The 20,365-nt window shown below is 41.0% G+C and overlaps 2 protein-coding genes across 2 annotated transcripts in view; both read left to right on the forward strand.

Moving 5' to 3' along the window:
* The window catches only part of MDN1 (midasin AAA ATPase 1), a gene marked incomplete at both ends in the record, with an annotated part of 93,034 nt that extends 79,058 nt beyond the window's left edge, over nucleotides 1–13,976 (forward strand). Inside the window, 15 exons of the mRNA XM_079550177.1 lie at nucleotides 533–668; nucleotides 1,289–1,617; nucleotides 1,862–2,023; nucleotides 2,382–2,483; nucleotides 2,687–2,888; nucleotides 3,536–3,703; nucleotides 5,524–5,681; nucleotides 7,451–7,540; nucleotides 8,875–8,990; nucleotides 9,606–9,780; nucleotides 10,723–10,796; nucleotides 10,891–11,005; nucleotides 11,954–12,017; nucleotides 12,609–12,751; nucleotides 13,788–13,976. Coding sequence (XP_079406303.1) covers nucleotides 533–668; nucleotides 1,289–1,617; nucleotides 1,862–2,023; nucleotides 2,382–2,483; nucleotides 2,687–2,888; nucleotides 3,536–3,703; nucleotides 5,524–5,681; nucleotides 7,451–7,540; nucleotides 8,875–8,990; nucleotides 9,606–9,780; nucleotides 10,723–10,796; nucleotides 10,891–11,005; nucleotides 11,954–12,017; nucleotides 12,609–12,751; nucleotides 13,788–13,976 — 2,223 coding nt within the window. The remainder of the gene's footprint in view (nucleotides 1–532; nucleotides 669–1,288; nucleotides 1,618–1,861; nucleotides 2,024–2,381; nucleotides 2,484–2,686; nucleotides 2,889–3,535; nucleotides 3,704–5,523; nucleotides 5,682–7,450; nucleotides 7,541–8,874; nucleotides 8,991–9,605; nucleotides 9,781–10,722; nucleotides 10,797–10,890; nucleotides 11,006–11,953; nucleotides 12,018–12,608; nucleotides 12,752–13,787) is intronic.
* Nucleotides 13,977–14,975: 999 nt separating this feature from the next.
* Nucleotides 14,976–17,060, forward strand: LYRM2 (LYR motif containing 2; the record flags this gene model as incomplete). Its single annotated transcript, XM_079550144.1, has 3 exons — nucleotides 14,976–15,020; nucleotides 16,336–16,476; nucleotides 16,980–17,060. 3 exons carry the CDS (start codon nucleotides 14,976–14,978, stop codon nucleotides 17,058–17,060), a joined length of 267 nt encoding a protein of 88 aa, XP_079406270.1.
* Nucleotides 17,061–20,365: the final 3,305 nt, after the last annotated feature.

A 20,365-nucleotide genomic window follows, 5' to 3' on the forward strand; every position in this document is an offset into this window, starting at 1 on the left:
GCAAGGGGATGGCCTGCTACTCTGTGGGCCTCTCCAGGGCTGCAGTGAGCTGCTGCTGTGTGCCTGGAACTCCTCCTGCACTGACCTTGGTGCCTGCAGTGCTGCTTCTCTCCCATTTCTCCCCTCTCCCAGCTGCTGTTATGTAGTAGTTTTTCATTTCTGAAATCTGCTCTCCCAGAGCACACCCAGCATCACTCATGGTTCAGCTCTGGCAGCTGTGGGTCCCTTTTGGAGCAGCTGGAGCTCTGCTTTGACATGGGGCTCTGCTCACAGGGGTCACCCATGCAGCCTCCGTGATGCCAAAACTGTACAATGTAAACACAGTACAGTAGACGCAGTTGCAAAAAATAATTTTTCCTGCTATTATACATGTGACTGTGTATCGTTAGAAATTAATTTTTAATTGATCAGAATGTAATACTGTGTTCAATATTTCTGTCCTAGAGAATTGAGTTATACCTTATTTCTCATCTTTGCCTTTTCCATCACTTACTATATAGTCTGTCTCTTTTTCCCCATCTTTTTCTTGCAGAGAGAGTATGATGAAAACGAAGTAGATCCTTATCATGGCCAGCAGGAAAAGCAGCCTGAAGTTGAACCTTTAGACCTTCCTGATAACTTGAACCTGGAGAATGATGAGAAGAGTGATGAAGAGAAAGAGGGTGAAGGTATAGCTGAAAATTTCTGAAGGTTCCCAGCTGAAAACTGAGTGGAAATAGCGAGGGGAGAGTCAGACAACGAGCTTTGTTTTTCTGTCGAGTAGAAGGGTGGTGGTGGTAGAATTCTGTATAACAAAAAGTTAGAATTTCACTTCTGCATATTAAAATAAACCAAAATACCAAATGCAGTTCAAAACATAACATTGCAGCATTTTTCTTTGCTTACCTTTAATGCACACTGTGGAAAAGTTTATTTTCCTGTGATCTAATTGTTAAATCCTCATTCTAGAAGCTCCCTGTTTCCTTCAGTTACTTTTGTATTTTCAGATTTTTTTTCTGATACCTGAAAGCATTTGCACTGAAAGGCAACTGACCATGAAGAATATTAAATTAAACTTGGTTAATGGGAATGCATTGTTTTGTATTGTTAGCTACTGATTGCAACACTTAAAGAAACTATGTGCTGTAGAGAACTTGAGATTCTACATACGGAAATCTCATCATTTTCTCTATTACAATTTTTTGATAGCCTGCTTAGGTTTGTTCTGATCGTATGGGTAATATTCCCTGTTTCTGTACTTCACTGAAAGTTTTGTATACCTTTCTGATTTTTTTTTTTTTTAATTCAGAAGAAGAAGAGAATGCTTTTGAAATAGATGACAAACCTGCTGATTTAAATGAGGCAGAGAATACAGAAGGTCAGAATGAGGAGAATAGTAGTGAGGCAGAAGGAGGCGATCAAGATGCAGAACCTGCTGAAGAAGGCATTGCTGAAGAAAAAGAGGAAAAGGAAGATGAAGGGGAGAAAGATACTGATGATCAAGAAGAAGAAAACACTGGGAACACTGAGGAGGCAGAAGAGGAAGAATCACAACCACCTAATGAGGAAAAAAATGAATCTGCTGAAGAGGACAAAGAGAAGGGAATCCCTGCTGCCGACCAAGGCCTTCAACCTCAGGTACGGAGTCATAAATAAAAGCTTGTGTATTTTTTTTTTTTCCCTATATGAGACTGACAGTGTTCTGTGTTATTTCGTGACAAAGTTGATATTGCGGTGGATGTTAGTAAAACTAATTAGGAAGATGAGAGATCTCCTTACTACTAAACTGGTGTATTTCTCTTACCGGCGTTCCTGTTACCACTTTGGCTTTCTGCTTCCCCATGCTTTGTAGAACGTTCAAATAAAACTGATCTCATTTCAGCAAGAGGAGGATAAAGATAATGCAGAGATGGATGAGCAGGTCCCTGAGTCTGAGGAGAGAATGGAGCATGAAACACAAGGGCAGACTGGGCAAGAAAACCTGCAGAGTGACAGTGCTGTAGAGCTAGCTGGAGAGGCTTCAGAAAGAGACCAGTCCAAAGAGGTAAGCTACATGGAATTGTATGAGCTAGAAACGCTGGACTTGTATGCTTTTAAGCTGTAATCAGAAAACTGCTGCAATATTTTAAGAATTGTGTCCAGGACTCAATTTTCAGAACATACAAGTTAACTGGAAAAAAAAAAAAAAAAAATGAAGATGCCTTCCTGGCAACGAAGTGTGTGTTCACAGTATAGGCTAATTCTTGGTCTGTGGAACTGTCTCTGTGTCCTACACAAGAATAGAGTTTGCAGTTGTGAGCCATTTGTCATTCACGCCAGAAGGCAGCACAATGTTTCAGTTTGGTTTCTGATGTTTGTCTGCAACCTTCTGAGTTACAGTTGCAATTTTTTTGGTTTCTCAGGAATATGGAAGTGGAGCTGCAAGTGCAAATCAATCAGAAGGCCATGAATCCACACGCATGGCCCGAATGGCTTCTGAAAAGCAAAGCATGAAGAATACACAGGTTAATCTCATTCTTTGATCCTTTTAAATCTTCTTTTTCTTGATTTCTTGTTTTGTTTTTTTTAAGCTTTGTACCTAATTTGAATGACTTAGTCCTACCTGTTTGCTGATTATTATAAAGTTTCTCTTGGTTAGAAGTCATGTTCTAATCTGTATTTGGCTGCACATCACATGAAGGTCATGGTAGTAATTTTTCTCTTTCAGAGTTTCAAGAGGAAACCTGGTCAGGCAGACAATGAGCGCTCAATGGGAGATCACAACGAGCGCATCCACAAGCGACTGAGAACCATCGAATCCAGCAGCGAAGCAAAGCAGAATACAGCTCAGTCTAAACTAAAGGTGGAGGAGGCTGATGCGTTTGAACACATCAAACAAAGTTCTGAATGCTACGATGCACAGACCTATGGTATGTGCTGGTATTTGTGTGTGTAAAGAGTTGTCATTCCAGATTCAAATCCCAAAGCTCCTATTTACTGTAGTTTTATTGCAGTACTTCACCCCTCCTCCCTCCAGTTATGTTTAATATCCTTTCTTTGCAAGACAACACTATTTCACTATGATAAATGTTATTCTCTGGTGTAATCAGGTTCAGGCTAATGATAATGTATTTGAAAATATTGAACTTCCTCATAAAAGTGGGATTTCAGTGTTCTAAACCTATTTAAAATTCTTTCTTTCCAAATCTTATTTTATCTGTTTTGAAGCCCATATTGCTACCATGCTTGCAAAATACAGCGTAAAGCAACAGTTTCCTTATTCTGTATCAAACTGATGATTCTTTGAAAATATTCCTCTAAACTAAATTTAATTAAATAAATTGCTTTCTATCAAAGTAATGACTCAAGTTTAGTCTTCAGATTTTCAGAGGAATAGCTGTTTGACACAACGTGGAACAGAACAGTGAAAGATAAAAACAAATGTTTCAGAGAGAAGCCCAGATGATTTCTTTTGAAGATCAGTAAAGATTATATGTAGTGGCCTCAGAATGTAGGTTTTTTGTAACTATACTTTTTCATTCTTGTCTCCTTAATGATTCATGTTGCCTTTGTACAGACGTAGCTAGCAAGGAGCAGGAGAAACCTATTATGCCTCTCGAAGAAAATGAAGAGGGAGATCCTGAAGATACAGCTATGGAAACAGAAATGCAGAACGAGGATCTCCAAGCAGTGGACATAGAGGAGCTGAAGCCAGAAACAAAGTCTACTGCCACTAAAAGTTCTGGTACGTTAACTTAAAAACCATTCTCAGTGCAAGCTGACACGCATGCTTAAACATGCACATAGGTATTTATTTTCATGTGTAGTGGATTCATCTGTCGTCTTTAAGACTAAAACATCAGATTGTAATTGATGTTTCTGCAGCAGTATTCTTACTCTGGCCAGGTAACTGGTGTTAGCCTCTTCCTAAGTTGGTGAAGTGACAGAGCGCATTATTCTTTCCTTCAAGCTAATGATCTTTGGTCTTCATGTACTTCTATGAAGAAGTGAAAAGGAAGCATTTTTTCAGTATGTTAGACACAGCGGCAGTTCTCTTATTTAGTACATAAGAGTAAGTCCTGTGTCATCAGCCACAGCACCACAGAGCTCAACTTTTTTTAGGTAAGATCTGACAAATCTTCAGGAAGTTGAGGAGCTGAGCTGGTCTGAGCCAAGTCAGGTGACATAGCACTGAAGTTGTTCTTGTGTCACTGCTTTCTTTCATAAGTGCAAATGAAGTAAAACAAAACTGAATTGCCTATCAGTATTTAGTTTTAGGCAGAAGTCACTGTAGCCTGGAACTTTGAATGTTCTGGGTTATTTATTTTCTTTATCAAACTATGCAAAAGCTGGATAGAGAAAATTGGTTTTGCCAGCCTGGATTCACCCGCTGTCCTCCACTCTCTTCAGGTATTCACTCTGTTGGAGAGGGTCCAGAGGAGGGTCCCAAAGTTGATTGGAGGTCTGGAGCACCTCCCCTACAAAGACAGGCTGAGAGGGAGCTGGGCTTCTTCAGCCTGGTGAAAAGAAGGCTGCAGGGTGACCTCATTGCAGCCTTTCAGTACCTAAAGGGAGCCTACAAACAGGAGGGGAATCAACTCTTTACAAGGGTAGATAATAGTAGGACAAGGGAAATGGTTTTGAGTTGAGGGAGGGAAGATTTAGTTTGGATATTGGGGAAGTTCTTCATGGAGAGAGTGATGAGGTGCTGCAAAAGGCTGCCCAGAGAGGTTGTGGATGCCCCATCCCTGGAGGAGTTGAAGGCCAGATTGGATGGGGCCCTGTGCAGCCTGGTTGGTATTAAATGGGGAGGTTGGTGGCCCTGCATGTGGCAGGGGGTTGGAGATTCGTGATCCTTGAGGTCCCTTCCAACCCAAGCCATTTTATGATTTTGTGATACTCTCCTCACTAGCAAGCCTAGCCATGCCATGGTATGGGCATGTATGTAATCAGTCTCTGTTTTTTTCCACAAAATCCTGTAACAGTACATACTGAAAAACAGAGTCTTGATAAACAAGTCCATATTTTTTATTCTTAGAATAATTATTTAAAAGTTGTTGAAGGGTTTAGTACAGCAGAAGCAAGAAAAAAAAATTCTTTAGTCCAGTGCTTTATTTATAAACTGAATTCTGATTCGCAGAAAACTGTTCCGTTACAAAGTGGAGAATAAAAGATAAGAAATGATGGCCTTTATCTTGTGATCAGTTCTCAAACTGCTTTATACCTCCTGTCACTTTGTCAGAAAAGATACATAGGTTGAGAAATGTGTATCACTGATGGAATTTTCAGGCATTAAAGATTTGTTCACTAACACTTTGTTTCTTCTGTAATATAATTACAAGAGAAAATAAGGATAAGCATAAGGAAATGTGTTCATGTGCTTGGAGCTGCAAGCCTTGGATTCGCCCTGTTCCTAGAATTGTCTGAAATCTTGTGCATTTCTCTTGAAAGTGCTCTTCTGAGAATAACAGAGCAGTGTGAGAGATTTTCTAGGAGTTGAGATACAGTATTGGTTTCTGTATTATGTGTGATCCATGGGGATAGTGATTAATTCTGTGATTGTAGGACCAGGTGAAGAGGAGTCAGAAACCCCAGTTTTAGACTCTGACGATGCCAAGGACTCTACAAGAGAAAAGATACCACAGGTGACTGAAGAGAAGCCAGAGAGAAGCAAGGACTCTACCATCCATACAGCCCATCAGTTTCTGATGGATGCTTCTCAGGTATGACACTCAACATGTCTCTCCTTGCAGCTACAGTAGTAGAAACTGCTTCTTTTCATTGATCTGAGTTAATGAAGCTCTGTGAACACTGAAGTTTAGAATTACTTTGATTCAGACAATTCAGTACCTTGCTGTTGTTTAATAGCAGAATGAAAAATAACACAAAACCAACTACTGTATAGACAAATGAATGATGCCTTTAAAAGGGAAATTCCTCCCTGTCCTTACATGGAAAGATCCCATCCTCACTCCTTGAAAGAAACTTCTTGTTTTGTTGTCAATAACTGTTTTGCTCAGATGAATCTGCTGATAAAACATTCAACTGGAGCAGAAAGCTATGGGGCATGTGTGACCATAAAAAGGGTTTAGAGTGATGAGAGGGCTATGCATCAGTGACTTTAATAATACTATTGTAGACAATAATTTAACCTCCTTTTTGTTGCAACATGCTGCTTCCTCAAGGCTGCTAACAGGCATTCTAGAACTTCTGTTAGCCTTTTATGAACTTTGCAATTCAAAACATGCTGTTATAACCTAGAAAAATCCTAGCATTTCACATAATAGCTGTGGAAACCACATTTTATCATAAAGTTATGGAATAGAGGTAGTTGGTGGTGTAGAAACAGTTGATGAAGTAAAAATTAATTCTTTTATGTCTGTTTTTCAGAAGTATTGAATTTCCATGCTTATAAAGTAGTGTCCTGAGTACTAGTGCTGGCAGAAGTATTTTACTCTTTCTGCACACACCACAAAAAGGAGCATGTGCCAGCTATGCCAGATATTTCTCCCTTAGTGCTAAATGTGATAGCCCTTTGGGAAAAGGCTACTGAATGCAAGAGTGTTTTGCTGTTGTCAGAATAGATAGATGCTTCTCTTCAAATTGATAGGCAAATCCTGAAACAGGAGGGGGAGCTCTTGCAGCATCAGTTGAAGGGTGAATGAGAAACATGAATGGGGTAAAGTGCAAGTTCTCATCTTTCAGAGAGAAAGCTCCCTCCATGTACGTTATTTCTCCCTTCCTTAAGCCTGCAGTAGGTGGCCAGAGGGACTGCTGCTGCTTCTGACAGAATGAGAAGTTATTGGTACTGTTGGATTTGCATTTGTAGGCTTATTTTTCTCAAGCCGGTAAACCTATGGATTATGCAGACCATACATGAGCTTACATGGGTTTTAAAATCAGGAATAGAAGTCACTGAAAGTACAGTAAAAGTTGAAAAAATGTAATAAAGCGTGAGCGTCCTTTAACAGAGCAACTTACCATACAGTATTTGACTTACTACACAGTACTTGATGCCAGGCCAAGAGGAAGTGTCACTTGATTCTTCATAAGTGCTTTGAATGCAGACTTTTTGAAAAAACAACCTGTAATTAACTGAAGCAGTTTCAATTTTGGAAGATAATGCCCGTGTAATATTAAAAGGTTTGATTACACTGTCATTAGATCTGATGTCTGTCAGATAGTTCACTCACATTATTCTGAAGTTCTGTATTGCATTATTTTCAGTGGCTATTACAGTGTGCGCAGCTCTGTTTGTATGTTGATCATGTCAGGTGTAGGAATCAGCAGGTGTTTATTCTTCCTGTACATGGAAGCTAACCAGTAATGGTGATTTAGAATGGATTTTTCATTCAAGTTTTTCACTTATTTTTGAGTTTAAAGGAATAAGAACAATACCTCTCTTACTATTTTATAGTCTGATAAGATTTGGGGATCACCAGATGTGTGAACTTATTTTACCATCTCATAAATCTCATGACTGTGTTTCTAGCACATTGTCAGAGATCCTGAAGAGTTGAGAAAGGAGCTTGAAAGGCAGTTGGAAGCTTGGCAAACACAGCAGTCTGGAAGTCCAGAGGAGGTTAGTGACCTCATTTTACTGTAAATGCTTTTGTAAGTATCCTACACTGCATTATTTTATTTTACTTACTGTTGAAACATTGAGGAAACCAAGCAGGCTGGAATCAAAATACTCTGAATTGCATGGTTTAAATGTTGATTTTTGTTACATTTAACATAATCTGAAAAAAAAAACCACCAAAACACACTATTCTTAAAGCAGGATGTTTCAGATCTTGTTTTGAACATGCTGTATGCTATTTGTGAAAAGCTACACTACTGGTAACAATAGAGAACCTAACAGGCTTTATCATAGAATCATTTACATTGGAAAAAGCCTGTAAATCATCAAGTCCAATCACTGCACAACACTACCAAGTCCACTGTTGTGGTTTAACCCAGCAGGTAGCTGAGCAACACAGTCATTTGCTCACTCCCCCTTCTTCCCAGTGGGATAAGGAAGAGTTCCAAAAGGAAAAAAATACAAAGTAGAAGTCATGGGTTGAGATAAAGCTGTTAGTAAACTGTTAAGTAGAAAAAAGGAAAGGGAAAATAATTATAACAAATATATATATATTTGTGTGTGTGTATTATTATATATATATGAATTTATGTAATGAGAGATGCACAAGCAATTGCTCACCACTCCATGACTGATGCCCAGCTAGCCTCCTGAGCAGTGGGAGAGAGTTGGATGATCTCCCAGCCCTTTCAAAACTCCTTCTGCGTGATGTCACGTGGTATGGAATATTCCTTTGGCCAGTTTGAGTCAGCTGTCCTAATTCTGTTCCCGCCCAGCCCTTCATAAGTACTAGCTGAGAAGCTGGAATGGCTTGGCTCTGTACAGCACTGTTTAGTAATAACTGTAAACAATGATGTTTTATCAACATTGCTTTTCTTCTCGAACCAAAACATAGCATCACACTGGTCACTCTAAAGAAAACAATTCCATCTCAGTTGAGACTAGCTGAGACCAAACCATGTCCCTAAGCACCACGTCCCCATGGCTTGCCTCGCTGTGATACCAACTACAAGATGGCAGCCATTGCAAGATTTTGGGGGTTGGACTCGATGATCTCTGGAGGTCCCTTCCAACCCCTGTAATTCTGTGATTTCCCATATTAACAGCAGTGCTCGAGTTTCTGGAGGGAATGATCATCGCACAGTGTGGTTTTGTAGCAGCAAGCAGCATTCTAAGTTGAATGCAATTGGTCATCTTTACTTACAAGGCACCCAAATAGTTTCAGCTGATATTCACCTACTAACTCCTCATTGGTATGCAAAGGTTTGTGCTTCCCCACTTTTTGGTTTTGCATAATTCACTTTTATTTCTCATTGTGATATATGATGTTTTAGGAGAAGGAAGCAGCAGAGTTGTGGCAGAGGTATTTAGTCTTGACAGCTCCTCTGTCACAGCAGCTTTGTGAACAGCTACGACTCATACTGGAACCCACTCAGGCAGCCAAGCTGAAGTAAGTTGGATCTTTCTGAGATTTCTTTCAACTCTGGTTTTTTTTTGGGAGGTGAGATTAACTTAAGTACAGCTGCAGCTCAGTGTTGTTCCTTGTGTTACAGCAATTATTCCTATTTGCAAATGTATTCATTTTACTTCTGTATTGGAACTTCAGGTGTTTTGTGTTGTGTTGTGTTTTGTTTTTTTTTTAATATAGAATACAAGCATTTAAAGTACATATCCTGAGGACATTGCCTCTAGTCTTTTTTCTTCTGTGCAGTAGTGATCAAACCAACTTAAACCTCTGAAATGTTGTTGAGTCATAGATGTTATTACATAGCAAAACGTATGTTTTTCACAGACTGGAAGGAGCATAAAGGCTTCTCTTCTGTTCTAGGCATCTAGGGTTAAGAACTTAAAAGCACTGAACATCAATCTTGCATTAGAAGTGTGTGTTGTTTTTTTATCTATATCTAAATATGGATATATATGGATAAATATTTAGAAATATTTATTCACTTATCAAAAATTAATGTAAAATATTGTGTTTTGTTGCATAGGCCAGGATCTCTGGAACGAGATATTTGCTTTAAAGTCCCATAACTATGCCTTTTTTTTTTTTCTTGGCTTTCAGAGGAGACTACAGAACAGGGAAAAGACTGAACATGCGCAAAGTGATCCCATATATTGCCAGTCAGTTCCGAAAAGATAAGATCTGGTTGCGAAGAACCAAGCCTAGTAAACGACAGTACCAGATTTGCTTGGCTATTGATGATTCCTCTAGTATGATAGACAATCACTCCAAACAGGTGAAAATAAAACCTTGGAAGGATTACAAGGGAACTGCCCCTGCCTGATGTGCTGTTTGACACAGAAGTGGTGGCTGTTGCAAAGCCCAAGAAGTGGTGGTTCTAGGGCAGTTATTTTTCTGGTCTGTGGGCTTGAGCCCTTGTGATTTCACGCCTCAGAGATTGGTTGCTGAAAGGCCAGTGAATGTTAACTGAAAGAAATTTATTAGACAAAAGGTCCTTTCTGTTCCTGACAGAATACTGAAGTTTGTCTAGCTGTGCAGGATTAAATATTAGCTCATGACAGATCTCTTGTAGATCTTTATGAAACATGCATGTTTTCTTCAAAACAGTTACTTCAGTGTTATTTTACTAGCCCACCTGAGGTGGTATTGCTATCTAAATCAACCAGCAGAAATCCTCAGATAGAACTGGTGTATTTTTATGGCAGTGGCTCTCTCAAGTCTGTAACAGGAAAAATAACAGACAGTCTGTTCATTTGTTTTACTACATGGTGACAAACGATTTTTTTCAGTACCTGAAGGAGAGCTACAGGAAAGAACACAGGGGACAGGCTTTTTAACAGGGTCTGTGGTGACAGGACAAGGGGAGGTGGTTTCAAAGTAGAAGAGGGAAGATTTAGACTGGATATAAGGAAGAAGCTTTTTACAGTAAGAGAGATGAGGCAGTGGAACAGGTTGCCCGGAGATGTGGTGAATGCTCCATCCTTGGAGGCATTCAAGGTGAGGCTGGATCAGGCTCTGGGCAAGCTAATCCACCTGTGGTGTCCCTGTTCATGGCAGGAGAGCTGGCCTAGATGGCCTTCAGAGGTCCCTTCCAACTCTAAGAGTTCTATGATTCTATGAATTTCAGTAACATTCTCCGTATTGAATACTAAAGGAAAAAGTTGGAATAGCCCATTTTTTAACTTCTTATTTGTTTGTTTGTTTGTTTGTTTAATAGCTTGCATATGAATCCCTGGCAGTCATTGGGAATGCACTGACTCTTCTAGAAGTGGGACAAATTGCTGTGTGTAGGTGAGTTTATTTTACAAGTTAATTCTTTCAGATTTCAGAGGGGGATGCAAGTACTGATTTATTGTTTGTTTGTTTATTTATTTATTTCCCAAAGCTTTGGAGAAACTGTTCAGCTGCTGCACCCCTTCCATGAACAGTTCAGTGACCAGTCAGGGACACGGATACTGCGCCTTTGCAAATTTCAGCAGAAGAAAACAAAAATAGCTCAGGTACACAAAAATGCCTCCAGGGCACCAGGTTTGCACGTTTTGTCCCAACAGAAGCATCAGCTGTTTGGTGCTTTCATGATCACTTTGTAATTTTTTTTGGTTGTTTATATTTGTGTGTGTGATGACTCGTCAGGTAACAAAATGACCACAGTAAGGATTTTTATTTTCCCACTTTCTGTTCTGATTTATATCACTTTAAAGCATTCATCTTTCTCCGTTTGTGTTTGGTCTCAATCTTTTAAGGTATAAGCTATTAATCTTGCTCTTATCAGTGGCCCAGTGACAAACCCCATCAAAGCCTATGGGAGTTAAAGAGCTTTTCATGTCATGGATTCCACTGTAGGAATAGGAAGGAACTTTGCTTGTCAGTCTGAGTGTTTGTCAGACTGGCTTATTTCCTGAAAAGAGCTCTGTATACTGATAGTTTCTGGACATCAGCAAAGTATTCTGCTTTTAGCAAGGTATTTGCATTCTTACCATTCCAAACTAGAATAAGATGTTCTATATATGGAAAATGGGAGACCAAAATACCTCAAATATAGTTTTGCAAATGGCAAAATTCAGCTGTATTTGACAGTTGATGTCTTTTTAATGAAGCATATGTAATTTAGATACTTTTGTTGCAAGTCAAAGCCAAAGAAATAGTATATTTTTTAATGACATAATTAATCACTTGAACAATTTACTCAAGTTTTGATGGCCTTATTAGAATTGGCAATTTTTAAATCCAGGTAACTGTGTTATGTGACATGTTTTCTAAAGATTCCCTAGTTCAAAAGTATACATCAAATTTGAACTTGAGTTAATACAAGTAAATGCCAAGAAATGAGTCTGTGTAGGTGGCCAAGCTAAGCTATTTTGGCATTTAAAATACAGAAATGTATTATTTTAAAAAGCTACAATATGCTTATTATTTTATGATAATTTTCTCTTCTCATTTGTTTGCAGTTTCTAGAATCATCATCAAGTATGTTTGCTGCAGCACAGCAGCTGTCTCAAAACATGAATCCAGGTGAGCCTTTTTTGTGACTGTTCTTGTTGCCATGTCAGCAGAATGTTCACTACAGTCCTGAAGTAATGCTTTGCCAGAAAGGCTTGCAAGGGACACAGGCATGTTTGTTCAGATTCATCCAAAAGTAATCCCTTTTGTGCACTCCAGCATTCCTTTGTGATGTAGAATAACAGGGAAACTTCCTTCAAAACCAGTCTTTGTCCAAAACGAAATGCTAAGTGTAGACACCCTGTAGATACCTGATTTTGAAGTAGTTTTGAACTCCTTCCATTTAATTGCAGCAGCCAGTTGTCAAGAAAGACAATGCTGTGGCTGTTTGTTGGGTATTTTCTATGTCTTTCACCTTTGTGTATGGTACTTAGGGATTGGTTCTCAGTGGTTTTTATGCAGAGGGGAGAAAACTCCTTTCTTGACCTACTCATAAAGCAGCTTAATGTTATGTCACAGATTTCTATTGGATAGAGATTTAAATTCTATAGGAAAACGAGGGGTTTTCCATTATACTCATGGAACTAGCAACAAAGTAGTCTGTTTGCTTTTTAAATGGTTTACTTTTAACTGGCTAGAATTTAAAATATTCTTTGTGCTCAGAAACTGCACAGCTGCTTTTGATTGTCTCTGATGGAAGAGGCCTTTTCTTGGAAGGCAAGGAACGAGTGACAGCAGCAGTCCAAGCAGCTCAGAATGCCAACATCTTCGTTATTTTCGTAGTGTTGGACAATCCCAATTCCCGGGTAAGCGTGTGAACAAGGGAGAAGTATTCAAGTGATGTGAGTGAGAAGGGAAACAAATTGTTTTCTTGCCTTTGTAGTGCTTTACAACTGTGTTATCTTTTGCAGAAGTCAAACATATTTAGGCCAATTTCAGTTTTTCATTTCTCAAGTCATCTAGGATTTCTCCCAATTGTGACATTCATCCTCTTTTATATTAAAGAAAAAAAAAATCAGCTTCCATATCACAAAGTCTAAATAGAAACTGCCATCTTAATGGTTGTAGATTTTCTTCACCAGAGAAGTAACTGGCAGGCTGATAGATTCAAAATTTCAGAGATGGTTTGTTCTACCTCAGTTTTGGTTCAGCACGATCACTTCTGACAGCGGTCTCTGCTTGGTATGAGAGCTGGAGCCAGAATGAAATTAAACATCAGACAGACAAGAGATGTGAGAGCTGTGCCTGAACTGAGAAAGCTGAACTCCATATTTAATATGCAGTAGGAAATAAGTGGTTTAGATTTCCTTGGCTGGGAAGCTGAAATATCTGCAAGCTTTTCAGGGAGGCTCTGTCATGTAAGCAAACTTGAACTTTATTTTGAATTATGTGGTGAAGATTCTAATTTTGTAGTGAAAGTTCTTTACTTACACTTTCTTCATTTTTCCATAGGAAACTCATTTGCTCTATTTATTGTTGGAAAAAAAAAAAAGCAAAACCTTTCTTATAAACAGTTATGATGCTCTGATTAATCCTAGTTATGATGGCAAGCTAGAATTTTGAGTAGTGAAATGCATTTTTCACAAAAGTTATTAATTTTCTGAACTGCTACACTGAGCATCTAAGAAGCTCCTTTATAAGAAGCACAGTTGGAATTTAACCTGATAAAAACACTGAACTGCTTTATGTTAAGCTTTTGATTTCATTTATCGTTTAACACAGCTTTTAATCTTAAAACTTTTTATTAATGTTTAATTTAAGAGAGGTGAAATTACCTCATTTTTCAAACATTTATAAATAATGCATGTAGTTCAGTAGTCCTGTCAATTCTTTTTTTTACAGGATTCCATCCTGGACATTAAAGTACCTATATTCAGAGGACCTGGAGAATTGCCCGAAATCAGATCTTACATGGAGGAATTTCCATTCCCATTCTACATGATCCTGAGAGATGTAAATGCTCTTCCAGAAACTCTCAGTGATGCCCTCAGGCAGTGGTTTGAACTGGTGACTGCCTCAGACACCTTGTAGACAAAGCAAGTACCTTACTGCTGCTAAACTGCTGAAATACATTGAACAGCATTTCATTGGAGGGTTCCTAGGAATCTCTTCGGAGAGGATTAAGGCACAAGAGCTACCGTCTGGCAGTCAGCCTAAAAACAAAACGGTCCATATGTATTCCCTCACATTTGTCAGAGATTACTCAGTGGTGAGACTGTTCTTCTTTCATTGGGTATTCCCTAAATAATGTAAAACTTTCTTGGATTTCTTTTGTAATAATTTAATACTTAAGAGAAAAACTGTATTGCAATGTTCACAGGGGTAAAATAATTCCTACCAGTATCTGTTGCAATAAATACCAGTCTTGCTTCTTGGAAGGCATTTCTGTATGAGAAGTACTGGAGCTGTCTCACAAAAAGGGCTCTTCAGCTTCACCCAGGCAGCTCTCTGGGAGGCAGGCAGGAGGAATGGGGAAAGCCGGTGGTTTTAAACAACCAAAAAAAAAAAAAAAAAAAAAAAAAAGTACTTGAATACTTGAAAACGTTCTGCAGTTAAATCCTGAATAGCTGTAGCCGATTTTTGTCTCGATAACAGCAACAGGGAGCTCTGTGGATCAAGCCATACGGTAATCCCTGCGCTACCAGGTGACACTGTGAAGTCTGCCTGTGCCCGAGGCAGACATTGAGGGCGTTTTCATTGATCAAATGTCTTTAAGCACGGACATGGTTTTTGTTGCAGAAGCTATGCATCTTATCTACTCTGTACTAATAAAAAGGTACCGCTTTGTAGTCATGAGGTCTGTCCTGTCCTTTCTGTTGAACAAAGCTTGAATAAATTACCGAAATTTGCCACAGAGCATTCTTTTGCAGTGCACAAATCTTGAGTTTCCGTGTGAAGATGTAACTCTGTTTTACGCGACTCCAGCACCCGCCGCCTTCACCTCAGGGGCGCCTCCGGGGACGTGGCGGCGCAGCAAATGGCGGCCGCTGCGCCCCGCCCGCCGGGCCGGAAAAGGCGGAGCCGTGCGCCATGGCCGCCAGCCGCCTGCCGCCCAGCGCCCTCACCCTGCGGCAGGTACGAGCGCGCGGCTCGGGTCTCCCCTCGCCCGCCTGGAGGCGGCACGGGGGGGCAGAGCTTCGCCGCGAGTAGGGCGGGGGGTCCGGCTGCTGAGGCCGCGCTGTGCTCGCGGGCAGCTCTCGGGGTCGGAGGAGCGGAGTGGGAGCGCTACGCTTCCGCAGCGGCCGCTGGTGGCCTGGTGGGTGTTGCGGTCCAGCGTTTAAATGTACGTGCGTGTCCCCGCCGCGGGGAGGTGGCTCGGCCGCTTCATGTGCAGTTTGTTTTTTTTTCCCCGAGTATAGGGCTAAGGGAAGGCTGTTTGTCTATGTGTGGATGTTGGTTTTGCAGTGGGAAACCGATGGGGAAGGCAGAGCCCTGTGCTGGAAGCAGATGGCAGCAGAGAGGTGTGGGAAAGGAGCTGGGGTTGTTGGTCAGTGTGTGGCTGAACACGAGGCAGCTGTGTGTCCAGGTGGCCAAGAAGACCAACAGCAGCCTGGCTTGTACCAAGAAATGGTGCAGCCAGCAGGAGCAGGGAAGTGATCGTCCCTCTGTACTCAGCTCTGGTGAGACCACAGCTCCAGTACTGTGTTCAGTGCTGGGACCCGCACTGCAAGACAGACATCAAGACGAGTGCATCCAGAGAAGGGCAGTAAAGCTGGGAGGGCTCTGGAACACAACTTATGGGGAGCAGCTGAGGGAACTGGGGTTGTTCAGTCTGGAGAAGAGGAGGCTCAGGGTGCCCTCATTGCTCTCTATGATGACCTGAAAGGAGGTTGTGGTGAGGTGGGAATTGGCCTCTTCTCTCAGGTAACAGCAGTAGAATGAGAGGTGACAGCCTTAAGTTGTGCCAGGAGAGATTTAGGTTGGATATTAGGAAAAATTTGTTCTCCGAAAGAGTGGTGAGGCAGTGGGACAGGCTGCCCAGGGAGGTGGTGTGGTCACCATCCCTAGAGGTGTTCAAGAACCGTGTGGATGTGGCACTGAGGGACGTGGTTAGTGAGCATGGTGGGGGTGGGCTGATGGTTTGACTAGGTGATCTTAGAGGTCTTTTGCAACTGTGGTGATTCGCTGATTCCATGAACACTGGAGGTGGCTGCTGGCACCAGGAACGCCTTGGGCAGCAGGCACTGACGTGGCAGTGGCCTCCCTGCCTGGAATGGCTGCAAACCGTAATGAGTTTGGCTTGTTTGTCTGTTTGTATGAAATTTACGTTTCTTTGGTGCAAACCAAAGTAAAGTTAGATCCTTTAAAAGGGAGACAGGGAGCTTTGCACTGATCTCAGAGCAGTGCAGGGCTGTTGGCACAGGGCTGCGGGCTGACCTCTGTTCTGCAGTTCCTGAGGCGGCAGCAGGTGCTGCAGCTGTACAGGAGGATCCTGCGGGCCATAAGGGACGTCCCTGCTGAGGCAGACCGCCGCCATCTGCAGGAGTGGGCGCGGGAGGAGTTCCGGAGGAATAAAGATGCTACAGAAGAGGTGAGGAGTGGGAGCTGGCAGTCCCCTGCCATGAGCTGTGCTCCATGCTGTGCTGCGGTTTTGTTTGCAAGCATCACAGCCAGGCTTGCAGGAACCTGTAAGCATCCTTTTGTTCCTTGGTGCTGATGTTCTTTTTCTCTGACTTCAATTGTAAGCAAAACCAAACACAACTGGACAGCTGGGTACATGAGCAGAAATTATGGAAACCTTCACATTTCTTGTGTGCTTTTTGTCCTCTGCTTTCTGCTTAGTTTCTTTTTCTGAGCAACGCTTAAGGAGTTGGTGGCTGAATTCTGCAAAGCCTAACAGTACTAAGTTAAATGTAATGTTGGTGGAAATACTGCTCGTTCTGATTAATTATTCATTGTTGTTTTTTTACCCATGTCAGTGACTGTAGTGTTAGTTGACATGCCGTAAAGTGCTGCATATACTTAAAGTCCTTGCAGTCTTGTAAAACCAGTGTATGTACCTTCAGTTCAGGAGATTCAATTTTTGTTTTCCAGGATGCAATCCGGATGATGATTACTCAGGGCCACATGCAGCTGCGGGAACTTCAGAGAGCACTGAAGTTGGCCAAGTCCTGAGTGCGGTTGTGCTGACAGCTGGACTTTCATCTGCTGCAAATAAGCACAGTATTATTTTTGTCCAGAATGTGGTTATAATAGCAGCCTTTGGTGATGTCCTGATAATACCTGAAGGTAGATCTACCACAGTGGGTTTGGATTGTTGGTTTTTTTTCTTTCCCCTTCTTGGCTTGGTTACTCTTCAATGTGGAAGTCACTCAGAGACAGAAGGCCTGAAAGAACTGAATGGATGATGGAGCACATCCTTTAGGAAAAGCAGAAAGCCCCCAAAATTACAACAGCAGTATTTTGCTAGAGAGATGAAAGATAAATAGAAGCCTGCTTATTTTGTCTGTCTCCTGCTGTGGTACCTCTGTGTGGTAACATCTGTGGTGGTAGCAGCCTTTTCTGTACGGTGCTAGGGATTTCTTTTTTATGAATTAAGAGAGCAGAAGTATATGGGATAAATAAATGAAAACCAAAGATGGTAAAATAATGTTTCATCATATGTCTTTTTTTTCTAATTCTTCCCTTCTGTGAAAGTTAATGTGGAATGCTTTCCTATGGAGTTTATTTGACAAAAGATGTGGCTCTGGCAACCGGTGAGAGTGTTGGGGATTGTATAGTCAGAAGCCTTCCAGCTTCTAAATCAGTCAGTGAAAGATATATATTTATTTATAAATATTTTGCTAAAAATTTGTATTTTGTTAACACTTTCTGGTAGAGAGGCAGGGCTGCCACCCACCCACTGGATCAGGCTGCCCAGGGTTCCATCCAACTTGGCCTTCAACTCTTGCAGGGATGGGGCATCCACAGCTCCTCTGGGCAGCCTGTACTGTCCATCACCCTCTGGAGATGCCTCCACAGATTGGGCATCCACATTCTCAGTGCAAGCATGATAGTTTTGGTTCTCTACAGTTGATATTTAGTGGGAGGAAAAAAAAAAAACAAGTGAAAATGAGCATTTTCCTTGTGGTATCCATAACTCCATGAACTGTGCACTCCTGCAGTCCTTGTCGTTAATGTGATAGCTTTACTGAGACAAGAGACATAGGGAGCCCATTTTACTGCTGCTCTTTTAGACAGCTCTTTTGTGCTGTTCTGCTCTCTGAAGTAACTCACAGAGCCATTGTTCCCAGGTACAAACAGAAGTTTCATTCAGAAAAACACGTCATTTTTTTCTAGTTTGGTCTCTAAAAAGAGGGTTTTTTTCAAATAGTACTATATGAAAATCTGTGCTGGAAGAGCCAGTAGTGACCAGCAGCCTTTGACAGCACATTCTTTTAATGTTGTGCTTCAGCAAATAAACCAGAAAAGAGCAAATGACATAATCTGTATTGCTTGTTCTGTTACAGAAAAAGTCACGAGGACATCCCACAATCTCTCAGGTCAGCCTTAAGAAGTATGATTTCAAATTATTAAAGCACTAGAAGTCAGGATTCCAAAATCATGCTTTGACTGCACAAGGTTGCAGTTCTGTCATAATGACAATCCTGAGTGTCGTGTTCTTGTCCCAGCTGTTGGAAAAGTGACTGATGGTGTTGTCTGGGTCCCTAAAGTTGCTTGAAGAAAACTGGTTGTCTCAGAATTTCAGAGGCTGTAGTGCTGGTTGAGCTTGGAGCCTGGTGAAGTGGTGACATCTGTGATAATGCAACTCCAACACATATAAGGATCCTTCTAGTTCCTTCTTTAGCAGGTTACTGTTGTCTGTACTATAGCTGGCAGGTCTGGCTCCCAGGTTTTATAGGCACAGACACAAAGGCTTAGAATTGGAAATCCAGTTCTCTGCTTCCTCCTCTGATTCAGGTGAGGGGACTTTGCTTTCTCTGGATAGGAAACACTGCCACACAGGAATTCTGAGCAACATTTATTTTAATTACTTGGCAAAACAGTCACTTTATCAAGGTGATATAAAACTTAAATAGCATGCTTCTGTGTTTCTACAGTAGCTTAAACAAAATTGTAAACATATGAAAGTGTCTATATGACTATGGAAGTCAGAGCAATCAAACTAGTGTTTCCATAATACACGTACACTTTTCTTGATAGTGCATTAAGAGGAATTTGTTTAAAATATTGTTATACAATTTTTCTTTGCTTTATACATCTGCTAGGACAACAAAAAGCTTAATTACTGATTTGTTAATGGTATCATCAATACTGAATTTTGTATTGTTTTTAGGGCTCCATGGTATAGGAAAAAAAAGCCTTATTTTCTCCTTGGCATAATGGTACCATCTTGTTTCAGAATTGGTTTTGTACAGTTGTTCCACTGTGACATACTCAGTAAACTCATATCAAGAGAATCTGATGGAACCTTCCCAGAGACATAAGGAGGAAACCCCACAGGGATGCAGATACAAGTTTATGGTGTCTCTAGTTTATGCAACACATAGCACACCAGGACTCAGATACAGATGATGAATTTAGTCAACCCAATTGAAAACAACACTCTGTGAATTACAAGTTGGAGGCCATCAGCTTGGCCAAAAGCAGTCATTGCAAATTTGTTCATTTCTTTTTGTTGTTGTTGCAAAATATCCACAAACGTTTAAAAACATTGTTGAGTTCTATTTTGTGGAACTGTGAAATCTATGATCTGCAGATCCACCAGGGCCCAGCTTTAAAGATACACGGGGAAAAACAGAGCAGAATCATTCAGAGGAACAAGGGCAGAAAGTCTTGACAAAGCCTATGGGAGAAAATCCTGACCCTTGAGAAAAGAAACATGCATACAGGGAGCCAAGCTTTCACCTCTTTGATAAAGGACTTCTTTCAGACTTCTTCAGTGTTAGTATAGAACTCAGACATTTGCTGCTTGAAGGAAAAGAGATTTCTGTAACAATTATGCATAACAAGTACAGCATAGTTACAGTTACCCTAAACAAAACTCCTCCAACAGTGTAACCAGCCACAGGAAGCTCTGCCAGTATGATACCAGTAGAACAGCCTAATTTAGCATTGTTTTAATAATGTAAACCAAAAGAAAAGCAACATGGCCACAGAAGCCTACTGAACAGGACAACTCACCTCGATGTCTCACACAATGGGAGCCTGGCCTCTGCCAGCAGGAAACCTGCATCATTCCCCTGCGTAACGCTTGTAATGCGAGGTGGTTCTGTAGTATCTCTCCAAAGGCCCTGGGAAGTATCTGAAGTAATATCAATAGCCCTTCATCACTGAGGAATCACTTCTGACCGAGTCGAAAGATCTCGCCCTCCTGGACTTATTTTAATGTCAGTACCACATCTACGTGTGGCACGTAGTGGAACCCAGTCACATATGACCTATGCGGAAATAAGAAAATTCCCTTTTCTGAAAGCAAT

This window comes from Tetrao urogallus, assembly GCF_951394365.1.
Source record: "Tetrao urogallus genome assembly, chromosome: 2".
Taxonomy (NCBI): domain Eukaryota; kingdom Metazoa; phylum Chordata; class Aves; order Galliformes; family Phasianidae; genus Tetrao; species Tetrao urogallus.